The sequence below is a fragment of the Rousettus aegyptiacus genome, unplaced genomic scaffold, assembly GCF_014176215.1.
Source record: "Rousettus aegyptiacus isolate mRouAeg1 unplaced genomic scaffold, mRouAeg1.p scaffold_m13_p_13, whole genome shotgun sequence".
NCBI classification, from domain to species: Eukaryota; Metazoa; Chordata; class Mammalia; order Chiroptera; family Pteropodidae; genus Rousettus; species Rousettus aegyptiacus.
The window spans coordinates 40,058,067-40,082,974 of record NW_023416288.1 but is presented as its reverse complement, the minus strand read 5'-3'; the positions used below and the strand labels follow the sequence as shown (position 1 = coordinate 40,082,974).

The following is a 24,908-nucleotide window of genomic DNA, read 5'->3' as shown; positions in this document are numbered from 1 at the left end:
GCGGCATTATTCTTTAAAGGTTTGATCTTATTTTGATTCAGAATTTGAACACTAGCATTTATTTTAACTTTTCAGGATCATCGTATCTTTTATGTAATATATCAGTGATTTGAGGAAGTAGTGGGTCTGTATCAGTTCTTTATAGAATTTAAGACTGACAGCTCACGTTTTAGTTGTAATAGACGTAAGCCAGCCATGGATATAGTTAACTCCCTTGTGTTGGGATAACTTTTCGTTGAGGAGCTATATCTTGCATTTCTATTTTAATGTGTTTATATTAAACTTTGATACACTTTTCATTATCCTTTGTGAATATTTTGTTATAAATTTGCACGCACCGAAGGCTTTTTAGAGATGAGCAGCTCTGTAAAAAGCATAGACTCCGGATCCAGGCAACTGTGTCCAAATCCTGGCTGTGCGATTTAGTGGCCATGTGACCTGGGCCGGTGGTTTAATCTCATGATATTACCGGTCTCGTGGAATGATTGGGGATGTTACGTGAACTCCTATGTGGAAGGTGCCTAGAACAATGTTTGACACATAGTAACTGCTATGTGATTGTTAGTTTGTATTATTATTATTATTATTAATTTAGATTATATTCTAACATAAATTCAAGGTGCTGGTGAAATCTTTCCATTAAATTAATTGGAGTTGTAAATGAGTTTCTAGTAATGTATCTCATGGTAAGTGTTGTATGAGGGGAAAAGGAAGGTCCACATGCTTTGTGTGTTTATACTCTAAGTGTCTATAGTATTTGAACATGCACATGCTTCCAAGCTCTAAGAGGAGGCAAAACAAACCTTACCACTGGAGTCAAGGTTGAACTTTTTTTATTATTCAGCAGGTTACCAATGGATGTCAAACTAAATACAAACATGCTTAGTATTGAGAGTCATGGAACTTTAAAAGCTAGAGTAGCCCAATAGATTATAGCATTCGACCAATTATTGTACTATAACGTCAATTTTGAGCAAGAAAAAGGAGTTATTTGACTCTTCTTGACTGTATATGCTGCTCAGTGTAAACTGTGAAATGTGTAGAAGCACAAATTCCGTAAGAACGACCTAAGAAGCACAAAATAACCGCTTAACGAGGGAAGAAAGGAGCATCGCATGTTCATGTAGAGCGCTGGAGAGAGGAGTCAGTGAAGCTTTGAAACCAAGACTGAGTTTCTGTCTGCAGAGCGGGAAGGTCCACCGCGTGGCGGCCCTTAGCGTCAGGGGTCAGTGATCCCCGGTCTCCCATTTTTCTTAGAGTTTCGATACTTATGGAGCACGAACATTATTCCTTACAAAGCCTTTTTTTAGTTTTTAACAATGAAATTCATACTATTTGTTTTATTTTTTCAGGTTGGTAGATTTTTAAAAATATTTTCAACTGTTTGGTATACTTAAACATGCTTAGACATCACTTTCTACTTATGATAAGATAAAATAGATGGGGTTGGAATTTGAATTGCAGCTTTCCTGAAATAATTAAGTAGATAATTGTACTTAAATCAGTAACCGTAGCTTTATAGCTTTAGAGTAGAAAAATGACCATTTTGTGAAATGATGTATATTAAAATTGAGACCGTAAACTGAAGTTTTGGGTAAAAGTGATGAGAACTCAAGTAACTGAAAACTATTCATTATAATTTTGTATTTATTTTGTTTTTCAGGTTGTGAGATTTTCAGACCTTTTTTTCTGACTTTTAAGTGTTGCCTAAAGTCTATAATTTTTATATGGGGCAAACATCTTCTCTGGTGGTACCTATTCTTGCATTTAGTGGACTTTTCTACATTGTCACGGTGTTTTGCTTACTGTGATTGCTGGCGGCTTGCTAACTGATACCCTTCTTTCAAAGAAGAGGTATTTTAATCATTTGAGTGAGTGGTTTAGGTGCCCCAAAATGTTTGTGAATTATTCCTTGCTTTTAAACTCTATTTCCATTATTTAGTTTGTTCTCTACTTGAGTCTAAGCTAGTAAATAACATACATTTAAAGATATTTTTTCCCTCGGATGGTTTTTCAACGGAAAATTTTTGCCTTAATGAAGGAACTACAAAATGTGTAGTATAGAAGAATTGTTATTTAAAATAGAAATTTAAAGCCTTCAAATCTGAAATATGTGAGTGCAGTAAAGGAGCTATTAATTGCTCATAGTAATGATTGATAATATTGAGGTTATACATTTCATAATAAAATTATGCAGATGTTCTCACTTATCTGGGTTTTTTATTAAATGTCGATTCCCTCCCTCTTGAGAATTACTGCTAAGATGAAAGCTAGCAGTTTTCCTCTGACTTTAAAATGTTTCCTTCTGAGGTGATTGCAGCATGGTTGCTGCTGCAGGATTTTTAGCATGCTGACCGAAAAGCATGTGGATGAGGATGTAAAAATAAAAACCTAAATATCGTAATTTCCCCACTTTGAATGTTAAAAATTCATTCTATGTGAAATAGCTTTGTTTTGCTTTTTTCATGATGAAATTACAAATTATTACCAAGCATGACTGATGGTGTTTTATATAAAACGTGTTCATAGATATAAAATCCGCCCCTTCCTATTTTGAAACCTAAGTAATTGAAAGTATATAAAGAATTGCTTTAAAGGCATATCTAATTAACCTTTTTTATTACCCATAACATATTTCTGATCTATATTAGTTTCTTAAATGTATTTTAACTGAACCGAGAGGAAAAATATAAATGTACACATTCTTAATTATTTATTGACATAGTTTTGTCATTTATATAAGATTTGGAAAGGAATTCTCAGAACACTTTGAAAACAGTCTCATTAATCCTTGTAATATTCTTGTATGATAGATAAGTAGTAAATAACATTCTCATATGCATTAAAATGCAAACACCGAAAGGTTAAGCGTTGGCTCCAGGTTGCTAAGCAGGGGGAGGATTCCGCATTTTCCAGCTAACCAGGAATCTCTACAGACTTCACTCAACACACATAATTCTGAGGTAGGGTACATAGATTTCAGTGACAACACTACAGTTTGTCTTTTATAACTGAAAAGTCCGGAGATCTTTCTTTGCCAATTTGTGGGATTTTTTTTTTCTTTCCCCTTTTTCTTTCTCTTTCTCTTTTTCTGTTTCTTCCCCCTTCCTCTCTCCCTTCTCCCTTCCCTTTCTCGTAATAGTAAGGTTTGGCCAGGACATTATTCAGCGTCTTCCATTTTTCCTAACTCAGTTAATGTGCACTGTGGACCGACTGTATGCCAGGTACCGGTCGATGCCGGGCATGCGTCAGTTGTTAAAACAAAGATCCCTGCCTTCGCTATTCTGGTATCTTCTTTGAGGATTCCAGTTCCATACGGGTCTAACTTTTGATGTTATCCCACGGTTTTTTGACACTCTTTTTTTCTATCTCTCTTTGCTTCACTTTGGATATTTTCTCCTGCCGTGTCCCTGAGTTCACGGATAGTATATTCTATACATTCACTCTGCTATTGAGCCAGTCCAGTGAATTTTTCATTTTAGATGTTATGAGTTTCAATTTTAGAATTTCACTTTTTTCCTAGAGTTTCCATTTCTCTGTTGAAAATTTCCATCTTTTCACCCATTCTATCCATCTTTTTCTATAAAATTTAAAACTTAATTATTACAATTATTTCAAAGTCGTTGTCTGCGCTGTTTCCATTTATATTACCTGTAAATTGAATTCTGCTGACTGGACTTGACTTCCTGATTGTAATTCTGTCTTTAAAGTAGCCCTGCCAGGCTTGAAAGACAAAGATTTCTTCTAGTCTGACTAGCTTAGTGGTAACATCAGATCGTTTATATTTAAGCCAATGCACTTTCTTTAAACCGAACAATGGACTTATTAATATATTCATATTGAGTATGAAACTGGGATAGTCCATTAATTAACTCTAGGGTAAGCTTTTCAGAAAGATTGATATTTGACTATTTGTTATTTTATTTGATCCCCTCTGCCACTTTTATATATTTTGCAGCCCAGGGTAGTTTGGGCAAAGAAGTGCAAAAGAAAACGGAAGACTCCTTTTTTGCAGCGTTGCGGATAAAAATACTAACATTGATGACTATAAAGAGTTTTGAAGTCTTAGCTGGTTTCGCCGAAATTTGTGTGAGCGACGAAGTCTAGTCGGTTTACACAACCGGTTCGAATGCAACGTTTTTAATTCTGGCAGAATGTGTTCCGGCTGGCACTTTCCCCGCTTCCCTTCTAGGCAGGATCGACGTTTTTGGCAGCTCGTTGTTGACAATTCACCATGTTAATATCCGATGCCGCGTGCGCCTCCCTCGCCGACATTTCTCACTCTCCGGTGTTGCTGTTGGTGGAAAACCTAGCAGCTTGCTTTGTAACACACCATCTAGATGATGTGCGAGCAGAAGAACCTTCCTTTTGTACTCACAGATAGCTCTCACTCGGTGTGTCTTACCTAACAAATGTGACAAGTGTTATACCTCTGAACTCTTTCCAGTGCACCCGCGTGATGTGGACGCCCCCTCTCCGCGAAAGCTTCTCGTACCCGTTCCTTGTACTCCAGATGTTGCTTGTGACTCATATTCTCAGGTAGCTTTCCACTTACACTTGGTGGTGGTTTGTTTGTTTGTTTGTTTGTTTGTTTGTTTGTTTGTTTTGCATTGAATAACTTAAGCTAGAATTTTTAAGCTTCCATGATAAAAACTATGAATGTCATAAAATGATCAGCATGGTGCCGATGGTAGGTTCGTAAAGGTAGTTTAAGAGTGTAATTTCACAGTATTTACTCCGAAAAGTGTTTTCGTAGTCTGCCCTCTAGTCTTCTTCCTTTTTTTTTGGTGGGCCACAGATGCTGTCCGAGGAGCTGCAAATCTGCGTCCACTTCTGCCATTTCTACTTTCCCATCATTTCTTGCCGCCACCACAGTCTCCCCCCAAAATAGGCAGAAAGAACGAGGAGAGCGGGTGGCAGGAGAGTGTATCCTGAAAGAAAGAGAAACGGTTCATAGAACGGTTCATAGAATAACTGGTCGGATACAGTGGCAAACGCAGCTCTTCGCCCTCCATTCGTTTAGCGTCCTGAGAAGCAGACAGCAGGGCTAGAAAGAAACCCCCTCCGTGGTTTCCGACCGTTCCTGGAAATCCTCAGGTTCCCATTCCCGTCGTCTCGGTTCCGTGCCGCACGGATCACGCCGTCACCAGCTGCCATTCCTTTGCCATTCCTTCCTTTCGTTCCTCACTCCTCCCAGAGCAGTTTGTACCCAGCTCAGATTCGCATTAAATTCTGCTCAGAAATCTTTGTCTCTCATCGTCCATACAAATAAAAATCATGTTCAGTATTCAGAAACAATAGAGAGAAACGCTTTATTTCAGACAGTGGCTTTCCACCTTTCCACTGTGCTCTTCAAGAAATACGCACGTCTCCCGCTGGGACCAGCATGCCCGTGTGTGCGCGGCATCTGAAACAGGCTCCGCGGACGAGAACCCTCATGCGGGATGCAACCGTGTATCTCTTTTTCACTCCATTAAAAATTGTGGGTTCTTAGCTAATAATTTTGTACCTCGTTAATGGGTTACCTGGATTTTGGAAATGCTTGACTTAGGGGCAGGATAGAAAGGTGGATTAGGGTAGCGCAGAGGGATGGCCTTAGAAAAACCATACTCAAGGAGAGAAAAGCGTTTGTGGTGACCCCGAGCGCCCCAGGTAGGTTCATCTGAGCAGTTTGTGCTCCGCAGGCCAGCGCTCGGTCCTGCGCCGTAACCGCAGGAGGTCGACACGCGCTCTGCACCGCGCGAGCATGCGAGGGGCGTCGGGCCTTCGCGCCGGCTCACTGATCGAGGAGACAAGTAGTCCTTAAAACTGACATGAAGAAGAAAACCACCTCGCCCTCCAGAATGTTCCCCAAATCAGAAGGCCAGACCGAAGCCAGAGCGCCCCCGGCGGCCCCGGCGTGGCCTGTGCCGCCTTCTCTCTCTGCCGCGTCCCCGCGTCCTCCTCGGCCCCCGTTGGCTGTGTGGCCTGCGGTCCGAGTTCCTGCAGCACTTGTCTGCGGGGTCCTGCGCATTAGCATGTGCCGCCTTCTGCGATTCGTTTCGCAGACATCCTCTGTCTCTCCAAATGCATCTTTTGGCTGGAGCGCCTCACATGTTTGATTACGATTTCACCAAAATACAGTTTGAAAAACTTCAGTGGGTTTGCTGGTCCCGATGCCCTCCCTCTGGCAGGCTTTGTTTGCTTTAACAGCAATGATGGGTCTTTACTTTTCATAGAAAATTGTTGTAATCGAGAATCAGGAGGTACAGTTTCTAACCCATTGGTTCATCTTACATCTGGTTTATGTTATAACAAGATCATGTTTAAAGAGTCTAAGTTGCTGCAGTTTGGAGCTGGGCTAGAATGTTTGGTGGTTAAATTTACTGATCTTTATTTGTCTCCTCAAGGGCTACAAAACTCTACAGAGGCAGCTTGATTGCACTCTGCGTTTCCAATGTGTTTTTCATGCTTCCATGGCAGTTTGCGCAGTTCGTGCTTCTTACTCAGGTAAGAGGCTTTCATTTATTTAGAATGAATGAGGCTCGCTGTGTCTAATTATGTGAACTCCTTTGTATAAAATTATAGAACTGAGATGTTATCTGATTCTACGTCCTGACGTGTTTTTTAGTTAATACTTTTAAACGGAGTTTGCAGTAGGGAAATACACTAGATTTATTTATCAGCGGGTGTTAATTATTTATGTACTAATGGAATGCGTTTATAGAACTCAATATAAGTATGCTTATCTTTGTTCAGTATTTATTAGTGTGCTTGAAAGAGGACTGACTAGTGCTGTACCCTTTAAGCATTTCTCTTAAGTTATTAGAATATGTCTCTTAATTAAAATGTATTTCTTTTCTGAATAATGTTGTACATTCTTACACCTAGGATAAATACATGTAGGGTAGCATAGGATAAATAGCTAAACAGTTCATACTTTATATAATCCACCACCAATCTGCATGGTTAATTGAGAGAGCCATGTATGGAAGAGAAAAATCAACGAATATCTGCCGTATTAATATATTGACCATATTTAATAATAAATTGACAGTTAAGGAGACTAAAGAACTCACTTTCAAAATAAATGTAAGCCAGTTTGAAATAACAATAAAGATAATCTTCATTTCTGTATTTTTTCATTGTGTATATAATTTTTATTTTTAACTTTTTAAATTTCAGGTTGCATCATTATTCACAGTGTATGTCGTGGGATACATTGATATATGCAAATTACGGAAGATCATTTATATACATATGGTAATGGTTTTTAAATTTTTTTTCCCCCATTGACTTTGACCTTAAACTCCTGATTAGTATTTGATTTGTTTATAATTGAAACTGGTCATAACATCATTCCATAACTAAAACAAGTGTCGTTCAAAAACTGGGATAGAATTAACAAATGTTTTAAATAGGCCACCCAGAAATTTTTAGTTTGGGTCGTATTATCTGATTCGAGGTTGTGCCTGACTTGCACATTATATGTAAGAGCGATAATTCAGGAAAGAGAAATGTGTTATGGCGTACTATCGAGGAGCCTTCTGTTGAAACGGAGTGTTCATTTCTGAGCACCAGCTGTCTAGGCATAGGAGTGACAGGCAGTGACAAGAGCCGCAAAGATCCCAGAGTGCATGTAATGACATCCTAGTAGCGTGCAGGAAGGAGACAGGACGGACGATAAACACAGGAAGTGGGTAGATGGCGCAGTGTGTCAGAAGGGATGGAAGAATGGACAGAAAGGAAGGAACAGGTCACGGCCGCCCAGGGGGATCAGCAGAGCCAGCGTGGGGTGGGAGGTTGAGCTGTCAAGCTAGGTGGTCAGGGCAGGTCTTACTGAGAGGCGAGGAGTGGAGCAGAGTGGAAGGAGGAGAGGGAGTTTGCCGAGTAGATGCCACGAAGAATATTCTAGATTGGCGAAACAGCTAGAGCCAAGGTCCTAAGGCTGGGTGATCAATTTTGATGAGTGTTTATTCCTTAAAAACATTTTCTTTCTCTTTGTCATTGGTTCTGAAAATTATGATGTTTCCTCTCTGTAGTTTTAATGTTATTATCATATGCCATTGTGTTTATGGTACACATAAAGGACATTTATAAAATGTTGGGCATTTGTGAACAAAATTATGAAATGAACAACTGTGAGCTGATCCTTCAGTTGACATCGTTTCAAAGCCATCATTACTCTGAAGCCCTTGTGCCCTGAATACGTCCCGTCCCATCTCCTAGAGATGACCACTGTCCTGACTTTTTAAATTATATTACTTGCTTTTCCTTATGACTTCGCCATATGTGTTCCTAAATAGTATTTTTTATTATTAAATATTAGTATTGTTTTTAAGGTTTGTAAAAATGGTATCCTTTTATGAGACTTACATTTTTCCTCAGGTTTCTGAGATTTGTATGATACTGGAATTTAGACATTTTCTTTGCTTTATATTTTTCATTGTAGAGATAAAGCACAATTTAGCTGTTTTCTTATTGGAAGACACTTAGATTTTGCCCCCTTTTTTATACTTTTATGAATAATACCGTACATTCTTACACATACCCCCTGGGATGTATATATTGAGCTTCTCTCGGATATTTATTTACCTAGTAGTAGAATTTTGGGGTTGTAAATTATACACATGTTCAACTTCAAATTTAATACTGCATTGTTTTTCAAAAATGATTAGACTATAAACAGTAATATATAACAGTTCATGTTTTTCTATATCTTTTTGTATTTTGTCAGTCTGGTATTTTCTCTCTCAGTAAAGCTGAACATCTCTTGGTGTGCTTGTGAATTCTTTGTGTTTGACATTATTATTCCTGTTTTGTTTTAACCAATTTTTCTCTTATGCCTAAGAGAAAATGGCTTCTGTTTTATTCGCTGCAGTATAATCCACTATTTTCATTAGTTATTTTGATGCGTGAATTGTTCCTGATTCAGTCAGTTACTTCAAGCTGTTTTTTTTTGTCCTTTTCACATCTTTATTATGCTCTGAACACTTTTCAAAAGAAATTAATAAAGACTAAACTTCATCGAATGCTTTTCTGCGTCCTTCTAGATTATCCTGTGTATTTTTCCCTCCTTAATATGTTACAATGATGAATTATATTAATTGTTTTTTTTTACATTAACAAACCTTGCTTTGCTGGGCTAAACACAGTTTTTATACAATGCTGGATTCACTTTGCTATTATTTTGTTAGGATTTTTAAATTCTGTTCATGAATAGAATTCGATAGTAATTATTCTTTTTTTACACTTGGCTTATTTTCCCCCAAAACTGTTTAATGTAGTTTTTTTTTTTTTTTAAACATTGCAGTAAAAATCGGAATAATTATTAAGCATTTAGAGTCGGTCAATCACACAATCGCACAAGCAGCTCTGGATGAGGACTTTGACTCAAAATTATGGTTATGAAAATACTGACATTACACAGGTTTACTTTGTAATGGAACCTGTTTGGGGTGAATGATACATGCTTTATGGGGTGACCTACTGTGGAACTAGTCACTGACTGACGTTGGAATATTGTCTTTCACTCTCACTTTACAAATTCCTGTAGTTACATGAAGGAAAAAAAAAACATAGAGAATTGTCTCCATAAAGGGGTTTCCCCCCCATTTTTATTGTGCTAAGTCTAGCACAATACGTAACGCAAAGTTCACCAGCTTCTTCCTTTGAAGCTGCCATTGGTGGCAGGCGGGGCAGCCACACCGCCTGTCGCCTTCGCTTTTCTCATCCTGAGAGACTGAAACTCTCTACCCATTAAGCAGTTCCCCGCTCCCTGTCCTCGTCCCGCCCCTGGAAATCCCCGTTCCGCTTTCTGTGTCTGTGATTTTAACCACTCTAGCGCATATAAGTGAAATCATGCCGTGTTTGTCTTTCTCTGAATGGGTGTTTTCACTTAAAATAATATCCTCAAGGTCCATTCATATGGATGCGAATGGCAGGATTTCCTTCATTTTTATGACCAAATTATGTATATATACACACACCACATTTTCAATATCCGCGTGTATGAAAATACAGTGTTTGCTTGATAAGGAGCTACATTCTATAATATATGAGAAAACTGAAGGAAAATAACCAAAACCCAATAGAAGAACGGGCAGTAGGAATAGGCATTTTACACACACACACACACACACACACCACCACCACCACCACCATCACCACCACCAAGCAGCAGAAAAGACATTGTGTCTTTTAGAGAATGGAAAGTGAAAAAAACAATGGAGCAACGTTTGTCTCCTATTAGACTGGCAAACATCTGAAAGACTGACACAGCGTTAGCTGGAGCTCTCAGGCCCTGCTAGTGGCGCAATATTTTGGGTGACAGTTCGTCAATATTTTTTTTCAGATTTTAAAATGCGCGGACCCTTAATCCATCAGTTCCACTTCTAGTAGTTTATCCCATAAATGTGTCAACATGTGCATAAGGGCGTTTATCATAGCAGGTTTGTTTTAAAAACAAAATAAAACGAAACTGGAAGGCATTTAAGTGTTCACCAGTGGTCAGAGGACTAGGAATTAAATTATGGTACAACTCTAGAGAGTGGAATACTTTTTTTAGTTATTCAGTAGAAATAATTGGATTGGTTTAGATTGATACAGAAAGCTCTCTGAAATTAAGAGTAAAAGAAAACAACGGTGTAGCTTATGGGTTTAGTTTCCATTTGTGGTTTTTAAAAAATATAAACTAGAATTCGTATGTCAAAGTCTGGAAGGATACACAGGAACCTATTGATAGTGATCTTTTGGGTTCAAAAAGTGGGCTAGGTCGCAGGCTGTTTTCATTGTATATTCCCTATTGAATGGGTTGAATTTTATGATGGGCATGGACAATTTTAGTATAAAAATCAATGTTCTTTTTTTGTTTATGTGCATTAATTATATTTTTCTTGGATTTTTCCAGATTTCTCTTGCACTTTGTTTTGTTTTGATGTTTGGAAACTCAATGTTATTAACTTCTTATTATGCTTCCTCTTTGGTGATTATTTGGGTAAGTGTTCTTTAAGTACATGACTCATGGCTGTTTTTGAAACTAATGGTTCATCAATTGCCTTGTCACTGGCATAGAATCCATGCGGCATCTTCTGTGAGCATCTCGTTTTCCCACATGCATCCATGTGATGGAGTGTTCAAATCCTCAGTTCCAGACCAGGAAGGAAGCACAACAGGGCTTGATATCGGAAAGCATAGCACCTCGCCTCAGACTCTCTTCTGCGCATCATCCTTCCTCATCTTTCTGTCCCAGGATTGATGTTAGGAAGGTTCTATGTTTCCTTTTCTTTTTCCTTCTCCCTTCGTAGTCTTTATCCTAGTCCTGCTCCACGCTGCGCCCCCGCACCCCCTTTTCCTCCCTGGCTCCATCTCACAGTGGTCTCTCCTCTTTGTACCACTGGGATCCGAGGGTTGAGGCCTTGGTTTTGTAGATTCTTTTTTTCCTCCCCGTGTTTATTTGCTTGAAATATTCAGATAATTTAAACCAGGTGATGATATGGTTAGTTATATTTTACTAAGTCACTACAGTTTTAGATTATCAGGAGACTGTCTTACTACAGAATTAGAGCAAACGATGAAAGGTCACCTAACTCCTCTGACACTTCTTGCAGGACGACTTTCTAATTATAAATCTTTTTGAATTTAAGGACTTTCCCGAGGTGGTAATGCCTTTGTTCCCCTATCAATTTGTCTCACCATTACAATGGTTTGCAGCCCTCAGAGGAGAGCGATTATTCCTTATATTTAAAGTGTATGTGCGTTAGTGTGTAGGTCCATTTCCTCAAGACACCAAAAGCGTGTTGCACTATCATTATTGAAATGTATTCTTGAATAATCGTTTAAGTTACTCGGATCATCTTGGCTTTCTTGATTTCTAGAACTCGTTAGTAAATCCGGAACGTCCTGTTTCTTTGCCCCATTTTACAAATAAGGTTCATTTAAGATCGCGTTGTCCAAGGACACGCGTCCTCTTCCCACTGCGGACTACCACCTGTCCCAGGTGTGCCCTGAGAGTACTTAGTCCCGGAAATGCAGTTAGTGAGCGGTGGTGCTGTGTTCTCAACAATGGCAAGAAATGGAAGTTGGCAGCTGAGTTGCTGCGCTTGGAGAGTGATGGCGGTTCTTACAGCTGATGAACTCTGTGATTAGGAGATGCGGAGATGTGCTCAGTTCTCCGTTTTACGTGTGTGCACGGGCAAGTCCCGCCATCACTCAGGTTAGAGCGCCTGACCCTGGGACTTGTGTGTAGCGAAGCCGTTGAGTGGAAGATCACACGTAAATAAAATCTAGGTGCATTTTGCAGGAAATTCCTCGTTCTTCAATTGTGCACCTACAGTATGTCAGATTTCCTGTGGGATCCTTGACACTGAGGAGTACCTTAGATATGAGTTGTGCGTGTTTATGTATATTTCATATATTTTGGTGTATAAAAATAAATGATAGCAACAGTTACAAAACATAGCATGTTTTTGCATATTAAGTATAAACAAACATTTGTTCATTTTTTTTTATAGTTATCACTTTGAAACCTGAATCATCACATTTTGTGTTCTCAGATATTCAGAAACTTCTGAAAAGATTTAATTTGGATTTATATATTTATGTTTTGATCCCTAACCATATTTTTCTCAACTTCAAAGTGGATATTGATCCCTATAGGTACTGTATTTTGGGAGTCTGTTATGTACCTGGAAAGACATAAGATTTGATAGAGGAAATGTATTCAGTTGATCCATTAAAAACTCATTTGTAGTTTATTCTAAGAGTTAATATTTAACTCAAGGAAAATCTTATGACTATAAGACATCTGTCTAACCTTTTGAAATTGTTTTATACAGTTCTTAGATATATCGGGGGTATAAAATCAGTCATAAAAATTTATATATGGTGATTCTGTTTTCAGCCTTACTAAGTCACTACCCTAATTTGCTGTGGTTAAAATAGCACTATTTCTCGAAGTCAGTGAGCTTGCGGGGATGCCGTGTGGAGCATCGACAGTGTACTGCATTTTAGATTCTCGAGGGTCTTATTCTTTTGAAGTACGTTTTGGTGCTTGAATCTTTGTCTCTAAGTGTTAACTGTATGCTGTGCTATTTTCTCCATCCAGGGTGTACTGGCCATGAAACCACATTTCTTGAAAATAAATGTATCTGAACTTAGTTTATGGGTAAGAATCAATCTATTTGAATGCATACCTTTTTCCTTCTCTAAAATATGTCATTTTTTTTTCTTTTGTTTTACTTCTAAGGAAATGATCTATGGAATGTAGAGCATTTGACAGTTTTATAACATATTAGGTCTCAATTTTAATGTACCAAATTGCCCTTTCACCAAGCAAGTTAGTATTAATATTTGATAGGTAGTTGAAGAATTCCAGTTTTATTTATTATCCATGTGTTTTCTAAGGAGTACTACATGTGTAAGAAACTTTAGTGGAAGGAGATTTTAACTGCAAATCTATAAAATATGTTAATTTTCATAATAAGATTGTGTGTTTATGTTTTTAGTGATAGTCTCTTGATTTTGGAGTAACAGGTTTTAACTTAAGGTGCATTTTTCTTTTAACATTTTCTCTTGGTTATGGAGATATTTATTTCACATGTGATTAGAGCATTTATTTTTTGCTTCTTAGACCATATCTATAGAATGGCTATATGAAGCATCAGTTTATTTACTCTTTGTTACTTTATTCTTTTGCAGGTTATCCAAGGATGCTTTTGGTTATTTGGAACTGTCATACTCAAGTATTTGACATCTAAAATTTTTGGCATTGCAGATGACGTAAGTGCATTTTTGCTTAAACTTGAAAGATTTAAAAGAATCACACAGCCTACAAAAGAATTACTTGAGTTATTAAAATACCACTACTTAAACCAAATTCTAAGAAGAAATCTACTCACCTATTATCTATTTCCTATAATAGAAAGTAAATGTAACTATGTATATAATCTATATTCTCCAAAATTAACTACATAATTATTTTCTTGGTTGTTCTATATCCAAAAATTTTAAAATACTAAAGCAAGAGAGCTCTAGAGAGTTAAGCTCAGAGTTTAAGGTGTGCATCGCCATTTTTCTCTGGTTTCTTTATAATCCCCTTTCGTAAAGGGTAAAGACTGTTAAAAAGCCTCCAAAACTGTCGATAATGTTATAGTCTTATTATTTTTTCCCTCAGTTTTCTGATCAGTGCTTGTGAAAGATTTATTTGTGAGCCTTTATATGTAATTTAATCCAAGTTAACTTTATTAAGATAAGTTTTCATAGTTAGTTTGTTTTGTTTTGATATTTGGGTAGGAGAGAAAATGAAATGAGAATTCTGCTTTATAACTGTAAAGATTCTTTGTATCCTTAATTTTACTTTGCCTACTCTACTTTGGTGTTTTAGTAAGCTTGTTAATTAAATTTATAAAAGAAAGCAACACAAGAACCAACATGGAAAGAGAAAAGTAAACCACATATTTTTTTCCCTGTAATTTATTTTATCTACCTATCTTTCATCCTCCTGTAACAGATTAAAACTGTGGTTTTGAAATTGGGTTCTGTGAGACCTGGGACTTCTGTGGGCTCTTCGTGGGGTTCTTCACTTCCCAGCCCCCCTGCCCACCCCTCTTTCACTGAGGCCTTTTGACTTTAATCCCTTACGTATTGGACATTTATTTATACAGGTTTTTATATGCACAAGGGGTTTTTCTTTTTTTTTTTCTAAAAATGATTGAAAATAACTGGGCTAGGAAATGGATGGTCTTCAACCTGTGGAAAGACTTTTAAAAGTATAAAACTGTGGTCTGAAATGTATGTATATATTCATTCATTCAGCGCGCACCCGCTGTGTGCCTGGCAGGAGATTCAGGCTAGAGATACGAAACTGAGTAAGACATGGTCCAGCGGGAGATGGGAACAAGGCCCAGCAGCTGTAATGCAGTGTCACGGAAGCTGTGACAGGCTTAGGTACAGCCGCGGGAGGACGCGGAGCAGAGTCACCTGCGAAGGGGGGAGCTGCGGGGTGACCTTGTCACCAGGATGCGGAGAAGGAGCAGGAAGTGCAGTGAAACAGCCCAAGTCTTAGGTTTTTGGAATCTGTCTCCTCACCGGGGCAGGACAAGCCACTTAAGATATTGATTCAGGTCAAAATGACTGTTGTCACTTCTGTCACCAGGGCCAAAAGAAACTCCCCCCAAAAGTTACTTCCAAATTAGAAATAATTGAGTAACAGCTTGATATTGCTGGAGATCTGTGGCATCAGTCAAGGGCATTAGCTCATCAATTCTCAATTGTGACATTGGGTAAAGGAAGAAGATGACCAGGTCCCATGGCCCTTGGGAAGCGTTTGCTCCCACCCTTCTCTGGTGCCATAGTTAGACGCCCTCCCTCTCCTTTGGGGACCGCGTGAGCCATGGCGCGGTGCATCTGGGCTTCCCTGCCTGATCCTGTCAGGGCTCTGGTTGCTGAAGCCTCATGTTGTCTGCAGAGAAGCCCAGAGCCGCACGGCTGCTGTCCGGGGGCTGGTGGCACAGGCGCCCTCCGCTTAGCAAGCATCAAAATTCCAGACTCCCAGAGGAATGTAGGTGCTCGGCATACACCACCTCATTTGCGCAGCTAGGGCACAGCGGGCCACCATTGTCATTTCAGGTGGCGGGAGCCTTCTGAAGTCCAAGCTCCCCGACGCCAGCCAAGGGCCAGCCTCGCAAGGAGGCGGGCCGGGTTAACTCGCATCCGAACATCAAGTGTGTCCCGTCTTTTGCCACCTGCCACACCTTCCTGGGTCCTCCGGGGATCCCGGTCAGTCCCCGGTTCGTGGAGGGCTTGGGCCCTCTCTGAACTCTCTCATAGGTCAGCCCGCCAGGGGTGGGAGAACGTGTCTGCCCCCTGTTGGCTGTTCCATTTCCAGAATCTCTCCTGCTTACTGGACGGGTGCGCAGCCGGGGGCTGGCAGAGCCCTGAGCGTTCGCCTGGCCCTTTCTGAGTTTGCTACTTTCACTGACAGCGCCTCTGGGCATGGATTTTTTTTTTCTCTCTGCCCCCAAAACCCCTCAGCTCCCTCTGGTGGGAAAGGTTCTGCTTTTCCTGGCCAGGCCTTCCTGGTGTAGCTTCGGGTGACCTGAGCCGAGGGAGGTAGAGGGAGGTGGTGGCGCCGCTGATGGTGGGTGGGATCGGCCCGGGTGAGAACGCTCGGGTCCTCCCCAGAGCTCATCAGTTCGTTCTGTGAGTGGACACGTCTCGATTCCTTTTCCCTTTGGTCAGTTTCTAGAACCTGATACGGTTGTTTTTGACAGTTTTGTCCAATCTTACAGTTGTTGGGGGAGGGGATATTCTACCTCCTTCCTCTGACTTCGTTAATCCAGCCTTGTATTCCTCGGGTAACCTCACTTGCTCACGGTATATTATTATTCTTTCTATGTATTGTTGGATTGGTTGGTTACTGTTTTTAAGGACTTTTGACTATATTCGTGAGGAACAGTGATCTGTAGTTTTATTTTCTTGTAATATTTGTGTCTGATTTTGTTTTGAAGGTAATGCTAACTCCCTGAAATGATTGGAAAGTGTTCAGTATTGCATTTTCAAAGAGAATTTGTGCAGAATTGGCATTATTTTTTCCTTAAATGTTTGTCGGAATTCAACAGTGACACGCTCGGGGCCCAGAGTGTCCTTTGTGGGAGAATTTTTCCCCTGCAGATCCACTTCTTTAGGAAGTTCATGTCTTTAGAGGGCACTGACTCATTCTGGCTACATCTGTCATCAAATGAGTCATGTTTAAAAAAAAAATATTGTAGGATTCAGTTAGGGAGAATTCTTATTGAAATTTTTACATATATGTGAAACGGTCTTTTATGTTCTTTTATTTGAATTTCTTTATTTGGATTTGGAATTAATAACAACTCTATAAAGAGTTGGGTTTTTTTTTTTTGCTCTTTTTATATTTTGTATTTATTGTATTAATATTTTCAAAGTACCGCCTTTTTTAAAGTCCTTTTTAGTTTTGTCGTATTTCTCTTTGCCACTGAATTCTGTCATCCTTAACTTCCTTCATTCTCGTTTCTTTAGGCTTGTTCCATAGCTTTTTTCTGATGCTTGAGGGAAAGTACTTTGTTCTTTAGTTTTTAACCTCTTTTTTTCCCAATAAATGAAGTTGTCAGTTTCTTGATAAGCAGTACTTTTTTGTGTCTTACAAATTACCTATTTTATGATTTTCTTTTTTACCCTGAAGGTTATTAAGTTTTATGTTATTCAGTTTCTCAGCATTCCTAGTTATTATTTTCCAATTCATTGCATTTATGATTGGGAAAATTAATTTGAATTATATCACTTTGAAATTTACTGTGGCATGGTATGTGAACATTTTTCAAAAACATTTCACTTGTGTTCAAGGACAATGTGTATTCTGTCAGTAAAGTTTGTCTCCCATGTTTGTGAGCTTAATAACATTCAGATTTTGTATTAATGTTTGCTTTTTCTATTTTAGAGGACAGTGTTTAGCATCTATATTGAACACTGTTAACTGCCAAATATGTTCATGGTACATGTAACCTTGCTTTGCTGTCCATTTTACCAGCACATAATGTCATTTTCTCTTTTTCATATTTTTTTGCTTGAATTCAGTTTTATGAGACATTACAATTGCTAATCTAGATATTGCCAGTTTGGTCTCTCTGGTATAGCTTGTTCTAGTCTGTTTTCAACCTTCCTGCATACTTTTGTTCTAAATATGTCTTTTTAAACAATATAATGTTAGATTTTTCCCCCCCTTTAATCCATTTTGAACACCTGTCCTTTAATGAGTGAGTTTAAGTTCTTTACGTATGTGGCAAGGTAATTATCAGTATATTGGGACCTAATTTCTTCCGTTCTATTTCGATTTCCCAACTGTTTTACTTGCTTTTTAGATTTCTTTCCTTCTTTTCATTGAACAGATAGTCTTCTTATGCTATTTTGGGTCCCATATAGTCTTCCAGTTGATTTATTAAACTTACTAGGATGTATTTCTTCCCCATCACGACAGAGTGTTTTGAGATTCTTCAGCACGTTCGCATCCCCCTTTGGTTTCTGCTCTCACCCCGACCCCTCCCCCCACTTCATCTAGATACCATTTGGGATTTTAGTTATGGTGTGTTTTAGATGTGATTCCCCCTTCCCCTTCTTTTCTTGGGTTTTTGCCTTTTTTAAAGTTGAAATTTTGGCAGATGTTGTCTCATTTGTTAAGTGAAAACGATTCCACCTTCCTCACATGGCTTTTGTGGGAGTAGGTGAGGTGACGTCCACGAGGGCACTTTGGTAGCGTGAAGACTTACACAGATGTTGATTGTCAGTCACAAGGCGCATGCTGTTCCAAGGCCCGCCCACTTGCTTCTTCCCGTAGAAAGTCTTTTCAGTCCCCTTTTCAGAAATCTGAATCAATGTTTCCTTCACTCTGTCACACTTTGTTCCTTGATGATGGACAGACAGACGTCTTCGCTGTTACCAGGCCCACCTGTCCCTGTGGGCTCCAGCAGGGGAGCTGCTGAGCAGCGTGTTTCCCTACGTTTAGCCACAGATAAAAGACTGGTTTGTTGACGATGCATCCTGGAAGGTCGTCGGAGCTGTCATTTGTCGGCAGAATAAGGGAGCCGCGAAGTCGGGGTACAGGGCTTTCACGTTTACAGCGACTCTATGATGCCGTGAAGACTGCTTTTAGATGTTATTAAGATTAAAATACGGTATTACGATATAGAGCGTAATCTAATGGTACCTCATTTTTTCCCTTACTAGGCTCATATTGGCAACTTATTGACATCAAAATTCTTCAGTTACAAGGATTTTGATACTTTACTGTATACCTGTGCAGCTGAGTTTGACTTTATGGAAAAAGAGGTAAGATGTGGTTTCTGGTTTTTTTTCTCTCCTTATGTTTTGGTTCATTGATTTTTCATAGAAGGTGCTCCTGTATTGCACACTCTTTGCTCTGTGCTGTTATCTCAGTTCAAAGAAAAGAAAAATCTGGTAGCCGAGAGGAAGATGTTCCTATTTACATTAGTATAGCTCCCTGAAATATATGACCTTTCTCACTTTAGTAATTTAGAAGCCTGCGTGCAGACTAGCAGGAGTTTTTTGGATAAGTAAATACATAGGCCTTTCAAGTTGCTTCTATTTAGGGAAAAAACATTAATTCAATGAAGCTTAGGCTCTTACATTTCCACTCACTCCGTGGTGGTTGGTTCAATCCCATTGCTTCGAAATATCATTGAGTTCAGGTCTTTCATCCCAACAATATTTTCCTTTCTAAAACTGTACTCAGATGTTTAGGAGGAAACCAGAGAGAGGGTTAGTGGATTCTGAGACAGAAGTCTGTAATGGTACTTAATGTTTCTGAAGAAGTGCCGCTCATTCTTTGTGTCCTAGCTACCTGTTTCCGGTAGTATACTGCAGTTAATGTGAGGACAGATCGAGATGCATAGGAAAGTACTTTGATATTTTATATAAAATATTATTTTGCAGTACCTTATGAGCTAGTTTGTTTCCACAAACATGTAAATATGTGTCTTTTTTAACACCACCCATGTTGCCCTGACTTATTTTATTATCTGTGAAATGTTTTCTTTCAGAGCTGTATGTGTGTGTCTATTAAACTGACCAATAGTTCTCTGTTGACATATTCTGGTCTCCCCGAACTCCCGCTCAGTTACAGACCAGTGGACAGTAGTGTCCGCACGGCAGACCTCGTCAACCGGACGTGCCGAGTCGAGCCTGTCCTGCCGATGCACAGTTCACTCCAGTGCCCTGTCTGCCTTCATTCCCTGTGTTCTAGGAAATGCTTTTGACACATAGTGGCTGATAAAAGTATGATAGCGTTGGCACTGCTGAAAGTAACTAAGGAAGAGTATCTTAAAAGGCTTTAAAACGCGTGTTCATAGCAGATCAAGACTACTTCAAGGAGGTAATAAAGGAAGTACAGGGGAAGCATCAGAGAATCAGGACACAGCAGAAGTCCTTTCCCATTAATGAGGCACATGCCACCACAACCTGAGAGTATGAACCGTCAGCCGTGCGGTAGAAGAAATGTGTACTGAGGCATAGCGCGACTTCCACCATTTTGCAGAAAACGGCAAAGCTGTTTCCAGCCCAGCCTGCCATCCCCCGTCTCCAAGGTTACCTTCATGGGGACTGTGCCGTGGAGACGGTGTGGTGTGTCCACACAGTAGGGGAGAGGGAGCAGTTTAACATGACATCTTACTGATGTTGAAAGACACTTAAGATGTACATATGGAGTGAGCAAAACGGTATGATCTTATTTATCATTAACATGCAGAGAATAAAGTGTAGGAACAAAATTTTAACAATGGCTTTGGGGTGGGAGATAATCAGTAATTAACTTCTTTTGTGATTTGCATCTTCTAACTTTTTTATAGTCATCACATATTGTGTTATGCTATTAAAAGAAAATATAAAACGATAAGGAGGATTTTTCCTTTTCAGATGTGAAAATGTATAGAACAGTGTTCAAAGTACAGGGATACCAAGACAGGAGCATTTTTATAACCCAAAATTGACAGTGCTGGATAGGCCCATGTGTATATACTTAACTATGTTTGTGTATGTACTTAACATGAAGTGAAGAGAGCATCACAGATAAATGGATAAAGAATGTATTATTTCATGATTATTTGAAAAATGGTATTTGGAATGGGGAGTCACTTTAAAGCCTTGTATCACATAATACACCTAACTTCATTTCAGTTAATTAAGAGTTTAAAAATTAATGAAGCCTGAAAAATAAATTCACGAGACATTTCATTGATCATTAACTCCATTTTTTGATGGGCATAATACCAGGGCGAAATGCGTGGGAGAATGATTAATGGATTTGTCTGCATGTAACTTAAAACATCTGTACATTAAATATTGTAAACATTGAAAAGCAAACGTCTAACTGGGATAATTCTTGCCATAAATATAACAAACGAAACCAGAGATTAATGTAATTCGTAGAGGAGCCGTGTCAATCAACGAAAAATTTACCCAGAACTCTGACCCTTCCTCCACCACCCAGCACATCCCCACTTTCACACATATGCAGTTCGGGAAGGGCGTGAGCACACAGCCCACGCGGGGGAAATGCTCGCAGCCACCTTCACACACACGCGTGCAGAATGGGGAAGGGTGTGAGTACACGGCCCACGGCGGGGGAAATGTTCACAGCTGACTGACGTGTGAAATCGACCATCACCTGTATTTTTTCTGCATTCTCAACTCATTATATATGCTTAGAGTAAAATCAAGAATTACAAAGAAATATTGAAATAAAGGGACTTGTAGTTAGAGCACGGATGCGCATGCGCACACCCCCCCTCCCTGCACAGATGCGCATGCGCACACACCTCTCCCTGTGTGGTTTGGTTTATTTCCATTGGTTCTTGTGCATTCACTCTGGCATATCTTTAGATGTTGAGGAAGTTTTATAATTTGTTTTTTATTAATACTTTTATATATAACCTGAGTCCCTTCTGTTGGTCACTTTTTGCCCCCCCCCCCCCAACTTCTCACGCACAACTAATTTATTGTCATACTGTGACCGGTGAGATGGTTTTATTTCCTGTGTGCTTTCCCCCCTCGTACCCCGTTTTTAGGAGTCCCGTTTTACCTTCGCCATCAGCCCATGTAACCGCTCATGCCTTCCTGTCACCTTTTGCTTTCCCATCATTGTCATAGTGCTGTGGGGTGGTGTTTCTAAAGCTCACCAAGAAGCCCCTCCTGCCATTTCTTAGCTGTGCGAAGCTTGTTTTCCAGGAGAGTCTTTAGGAAGGGCTCATAGCAGCAAATAGATGTTTTTTTTTAAAATAATAAAACGGTTTAAGCTATTTGATTTTTTGCTTAGATTAAGATAATTTAAAATTTACAAAATAAATATGTAATAAAATTTTATAATGTAATAATATATTTCTATAAATGATATATTACATAAGTAATATATTTAATATAGTACATTTAAAATATAATGAAAAATTAAATATTAAGTACTATGCAAATGTTTATAAAGGTAAATAGTAAGATTAAAACATAAAAATTCTCCTTTAATAGGACTTTTAACTCACAAAGTGTACATTTTGTGTAATAAATTATCAAAAGTATTCATTTAATACAGAATAACAAATGAGAAATATTGGACTAATGAGAGAGAAAATCAGAAAATGCTACTTACTATATACTCTATAGAATTAAAATGTCCCAGTATTTTTAATATGGCTAAGCTAGATCTCTCTATAAACATATGTGGGAAAGTCTACGTTATTTGGCTCAGTAATGCAGGATTATTATGGAACCAAAAGTGTTGGCGGTAAAGCAAATCGATTGCAGGTGAGAAATTTCAAGTTCATGAATGTTTAAGACTGAGAGGTGCTCAGGGCTGCAATGTGTAGAGCTTTGTTATTTAATTTTTTTTCTGTAGCTTTTTATCTGTTACTTAAGAAAATATAAAAATATTTTTATTCTTGTAAATATGAGCGTGTGTGTGTGTGTGTGTGTGTGTGTGTGTGTGATGGGATCTTAGTTAAGATTTTTATCCCCCACAAAACGTACAGGAAGAGCTTATGCAGTTTAGAGGGGTTCTGCTGACCTTAGGTGACTATTAAGTCGGGCCCTCTAGTTAGGAAAGTAGCGTGCAAAAGTGAGCGGCAGCCTCTGGAGGTACTTTTTACACTTACAGAGTGTGTGGGGACTGTGTTCGTTAACGTTCTCAACATTTTGGGGACGTTCGTTTCCGTGGAAAGGCGTCTGTCTTCATGTGCACGATGGGAGTCCATGGGCAGATGGGACCCTGGGTGGGTGAGGGCTCTTGTTTCTCTACCTATACTTTTAAAAATTCACTTGGTTTGTAATTTGAAGTGAAAGTTTGTCTGCTTAAAGTCACAGGCCCCCCTGACGAAACGCCTCTCTGAATTTCAGACCCCGCTGAGGTACACCAAGACCCTGCTGCTGCCCGTTGTCCTCCTCGTGTTTGCCGCCATCGTGAGAAAGGTGCGTCCCCAGAGCGAGCCGCTTTCCTGTTTCTGCGTGGTAGTTACGGACCCTGACCCGATATTTGGTATAGATTTGATGAAGCGTATTCTGTACTTTCTTACTAACAGCCCTTGATGGACATTCACAAGTGTCAAAAATATTTCGTTATCTGCCAGCATAAAATACCGTAAGAAAAGGATGGCTCAAGTTTTGATAGTCATGTATTTGAAAGTCAAGGTCAAAGAGACCTTACAGACCCAGATACCATTGTTTTTACCTGTGTAAATTATTACCGACTCACTTCTGACTTTTATGTACTATTTCTCTAACATATGCTTTTCTAAGTCATTTGTGCAATGTTCACTAAATCCTAGATTGAGTTTGTAATTAATCAAAATGAGAAAATAGACTATTAACAGTACATTATTAAACTCAATAAAAGAGATTCCCAACTTGGCTTTGATAATGAAACTCTAAGTCCAGATATAAATCAGACCAGGGACGTTGCAGCCTTTAGCAGAGAGCGGGTGTGATAGTCTCTTTTTTTTCTTTAAGAGTTGGTGAGCTCTGTAACTGTAGGCGCTTTAAGAGAATGAATCAAGGTTACTGCGTAATCGAAAAATAGGTGATAGACCCTAAAAGTCTTCTGGTTCGTAGCTAGTGATTTCTGCATTAACACACATGTATTTAGTCACCGTACTGTAGTCATCGTTCATGTTATGTATCTGCACCAGCCGAGATCGGAGAGGCTGTCGTTGCCAGCCTCGCCTCACGTCCATTAAAAAGCGCTGGAGGGACGAGGGGCAGACAGCCCCTCCCCCAGGGTGCGGTGTGCGGCTTCGTGGGCTCACAGCCCTTTTCAGATCTAGTCAGGTCATGGTCAGTCGGTCAGCTTCTGCTCGGGGCTTCCTTTGCACTTTTGCACGCTTTATGTGGATGCGCACCTAGAAGGTAATTAAAAATACTGGATATTTGTAATCCTGAATGCATTAAAAACGCTGTGGCCTGGATGGCCAGAGATAATAAAAATTATTAGATCGGATTAAAGAAGTGAGAATGTTTGATTTAAAGAAGAAAGATTCAAATGGAAAGAGGATAATAATTTTCGCACATTTAAAAGCCTGACACTTAGAAGGAGGATTATATTCACTTCGGCTGCTTAGAATGACAGCCGGTTCCAAGAGGTGGGGCTTTTGACCAGAATCAATCTGTGCTGATTACGAAAGTGCCGCAGATGCAGGCAGCGGCCGTGGGTTCCCCCAAGAGCTGAACTAGAAGCAGGCAGCAGTGTCACGGGGCATCGGACTGGGGAGGGGATTTCCGGTTAGATGACCTCCCAGCTACTGCCGATGTGGAAGCACAGGGGTCAGTTCGCTGTGCTTGTCGGTCTCCGAGGCGGCTCTCCTGGCCTGTGTGTCTGTAATTAAGGAGGGGCCTTGCCGACGGCCACGGTGGGACTCGCAGCATTTGAATTGGAAGCTGAAAGGTCAGGTTTCGAGACCCAGCGATGCTTCTTAGCTGTTGGTCACCTTCAGGCAGACCGTTCCCATTATCTGAGCATGTTGCTCATTCGCAAAATGAGAATGATCAAGTCTGCCCGAGTTGGGTGGTGGGTGTTCAATACAATCAAGTACTGTATGAATTTCAGGTTACGGTGTAATTATTATTTTCTGAGTTCTCTCTCAAAACTCCATCTAAGAAAAAGTTTGAAAGTTTAGACGATGCATTAATTAAAAACTTGGCTTTTCCCGAGCCGCCGTTGTAAAGTGTTTAAAACTCTGTTTGCAGGTTATCGGTGACATGTGGGGCGTCGTCACGAAGCAGCAGGCCCACGTAAGGTACATGCGCTCGCAGTCATTTCGTTGTCTCCTCCACGTACTAAGCAGATCCTGGCAGTGTGGCGATGTGAGACCTCCGTGTTGTGCACCCAGCATTCGATGACTGGTTCTCTCAGTCGTCGCCGT

The 24,908-nt window shown here is 39.6% G+C and overlaps 1 protein-coding gene across 1 annotated transcript in view; it reads left to right on the top strand.

Moving 5' to 3' along the window:
- DPY19L1 (dpy-19 like C-mannosyltransferase 1) overlaps positions 1-24,908 on the top strand; it is a 63,766-nt gene that overhangs the window by 22,384 nt on the left and 16,474 nt on the right. The window contains exons 8-16 of the mRNA XM_036230470.1: positions 4,448-4,539; positions 6,390-6,489; positions 7,165-7,242; positions 10,889-10,975; positions 13,085-13,144; positions 13,678-13,758; positions 18,721-18,822; positions 22,891-22,962; positions 24,733-24,782. Coding sequence (XP_036086363.1) covers positions 4,448-4,539; positions 6,390-6,489; positions 7,165-7,242; positions 10,889-10,975; positions 13,085-13,144; positions 13,678-13,758; positions 18,721-18,822; positions 22,891-22,962; positions 24,733-24,782 — 722 coding nt within the window. The remainder of the gene's footprint in view (positions 1-4,447; positions 4,540-6,389; positions 6,490-7,164; positions 7,243-10,888; positions 10,976-13,084; positions 13,145-13,677; positions 13,759-18,720; positions 18,823-22,890; positions 22,963-24,732; positions 24,783-24,908) is intronic.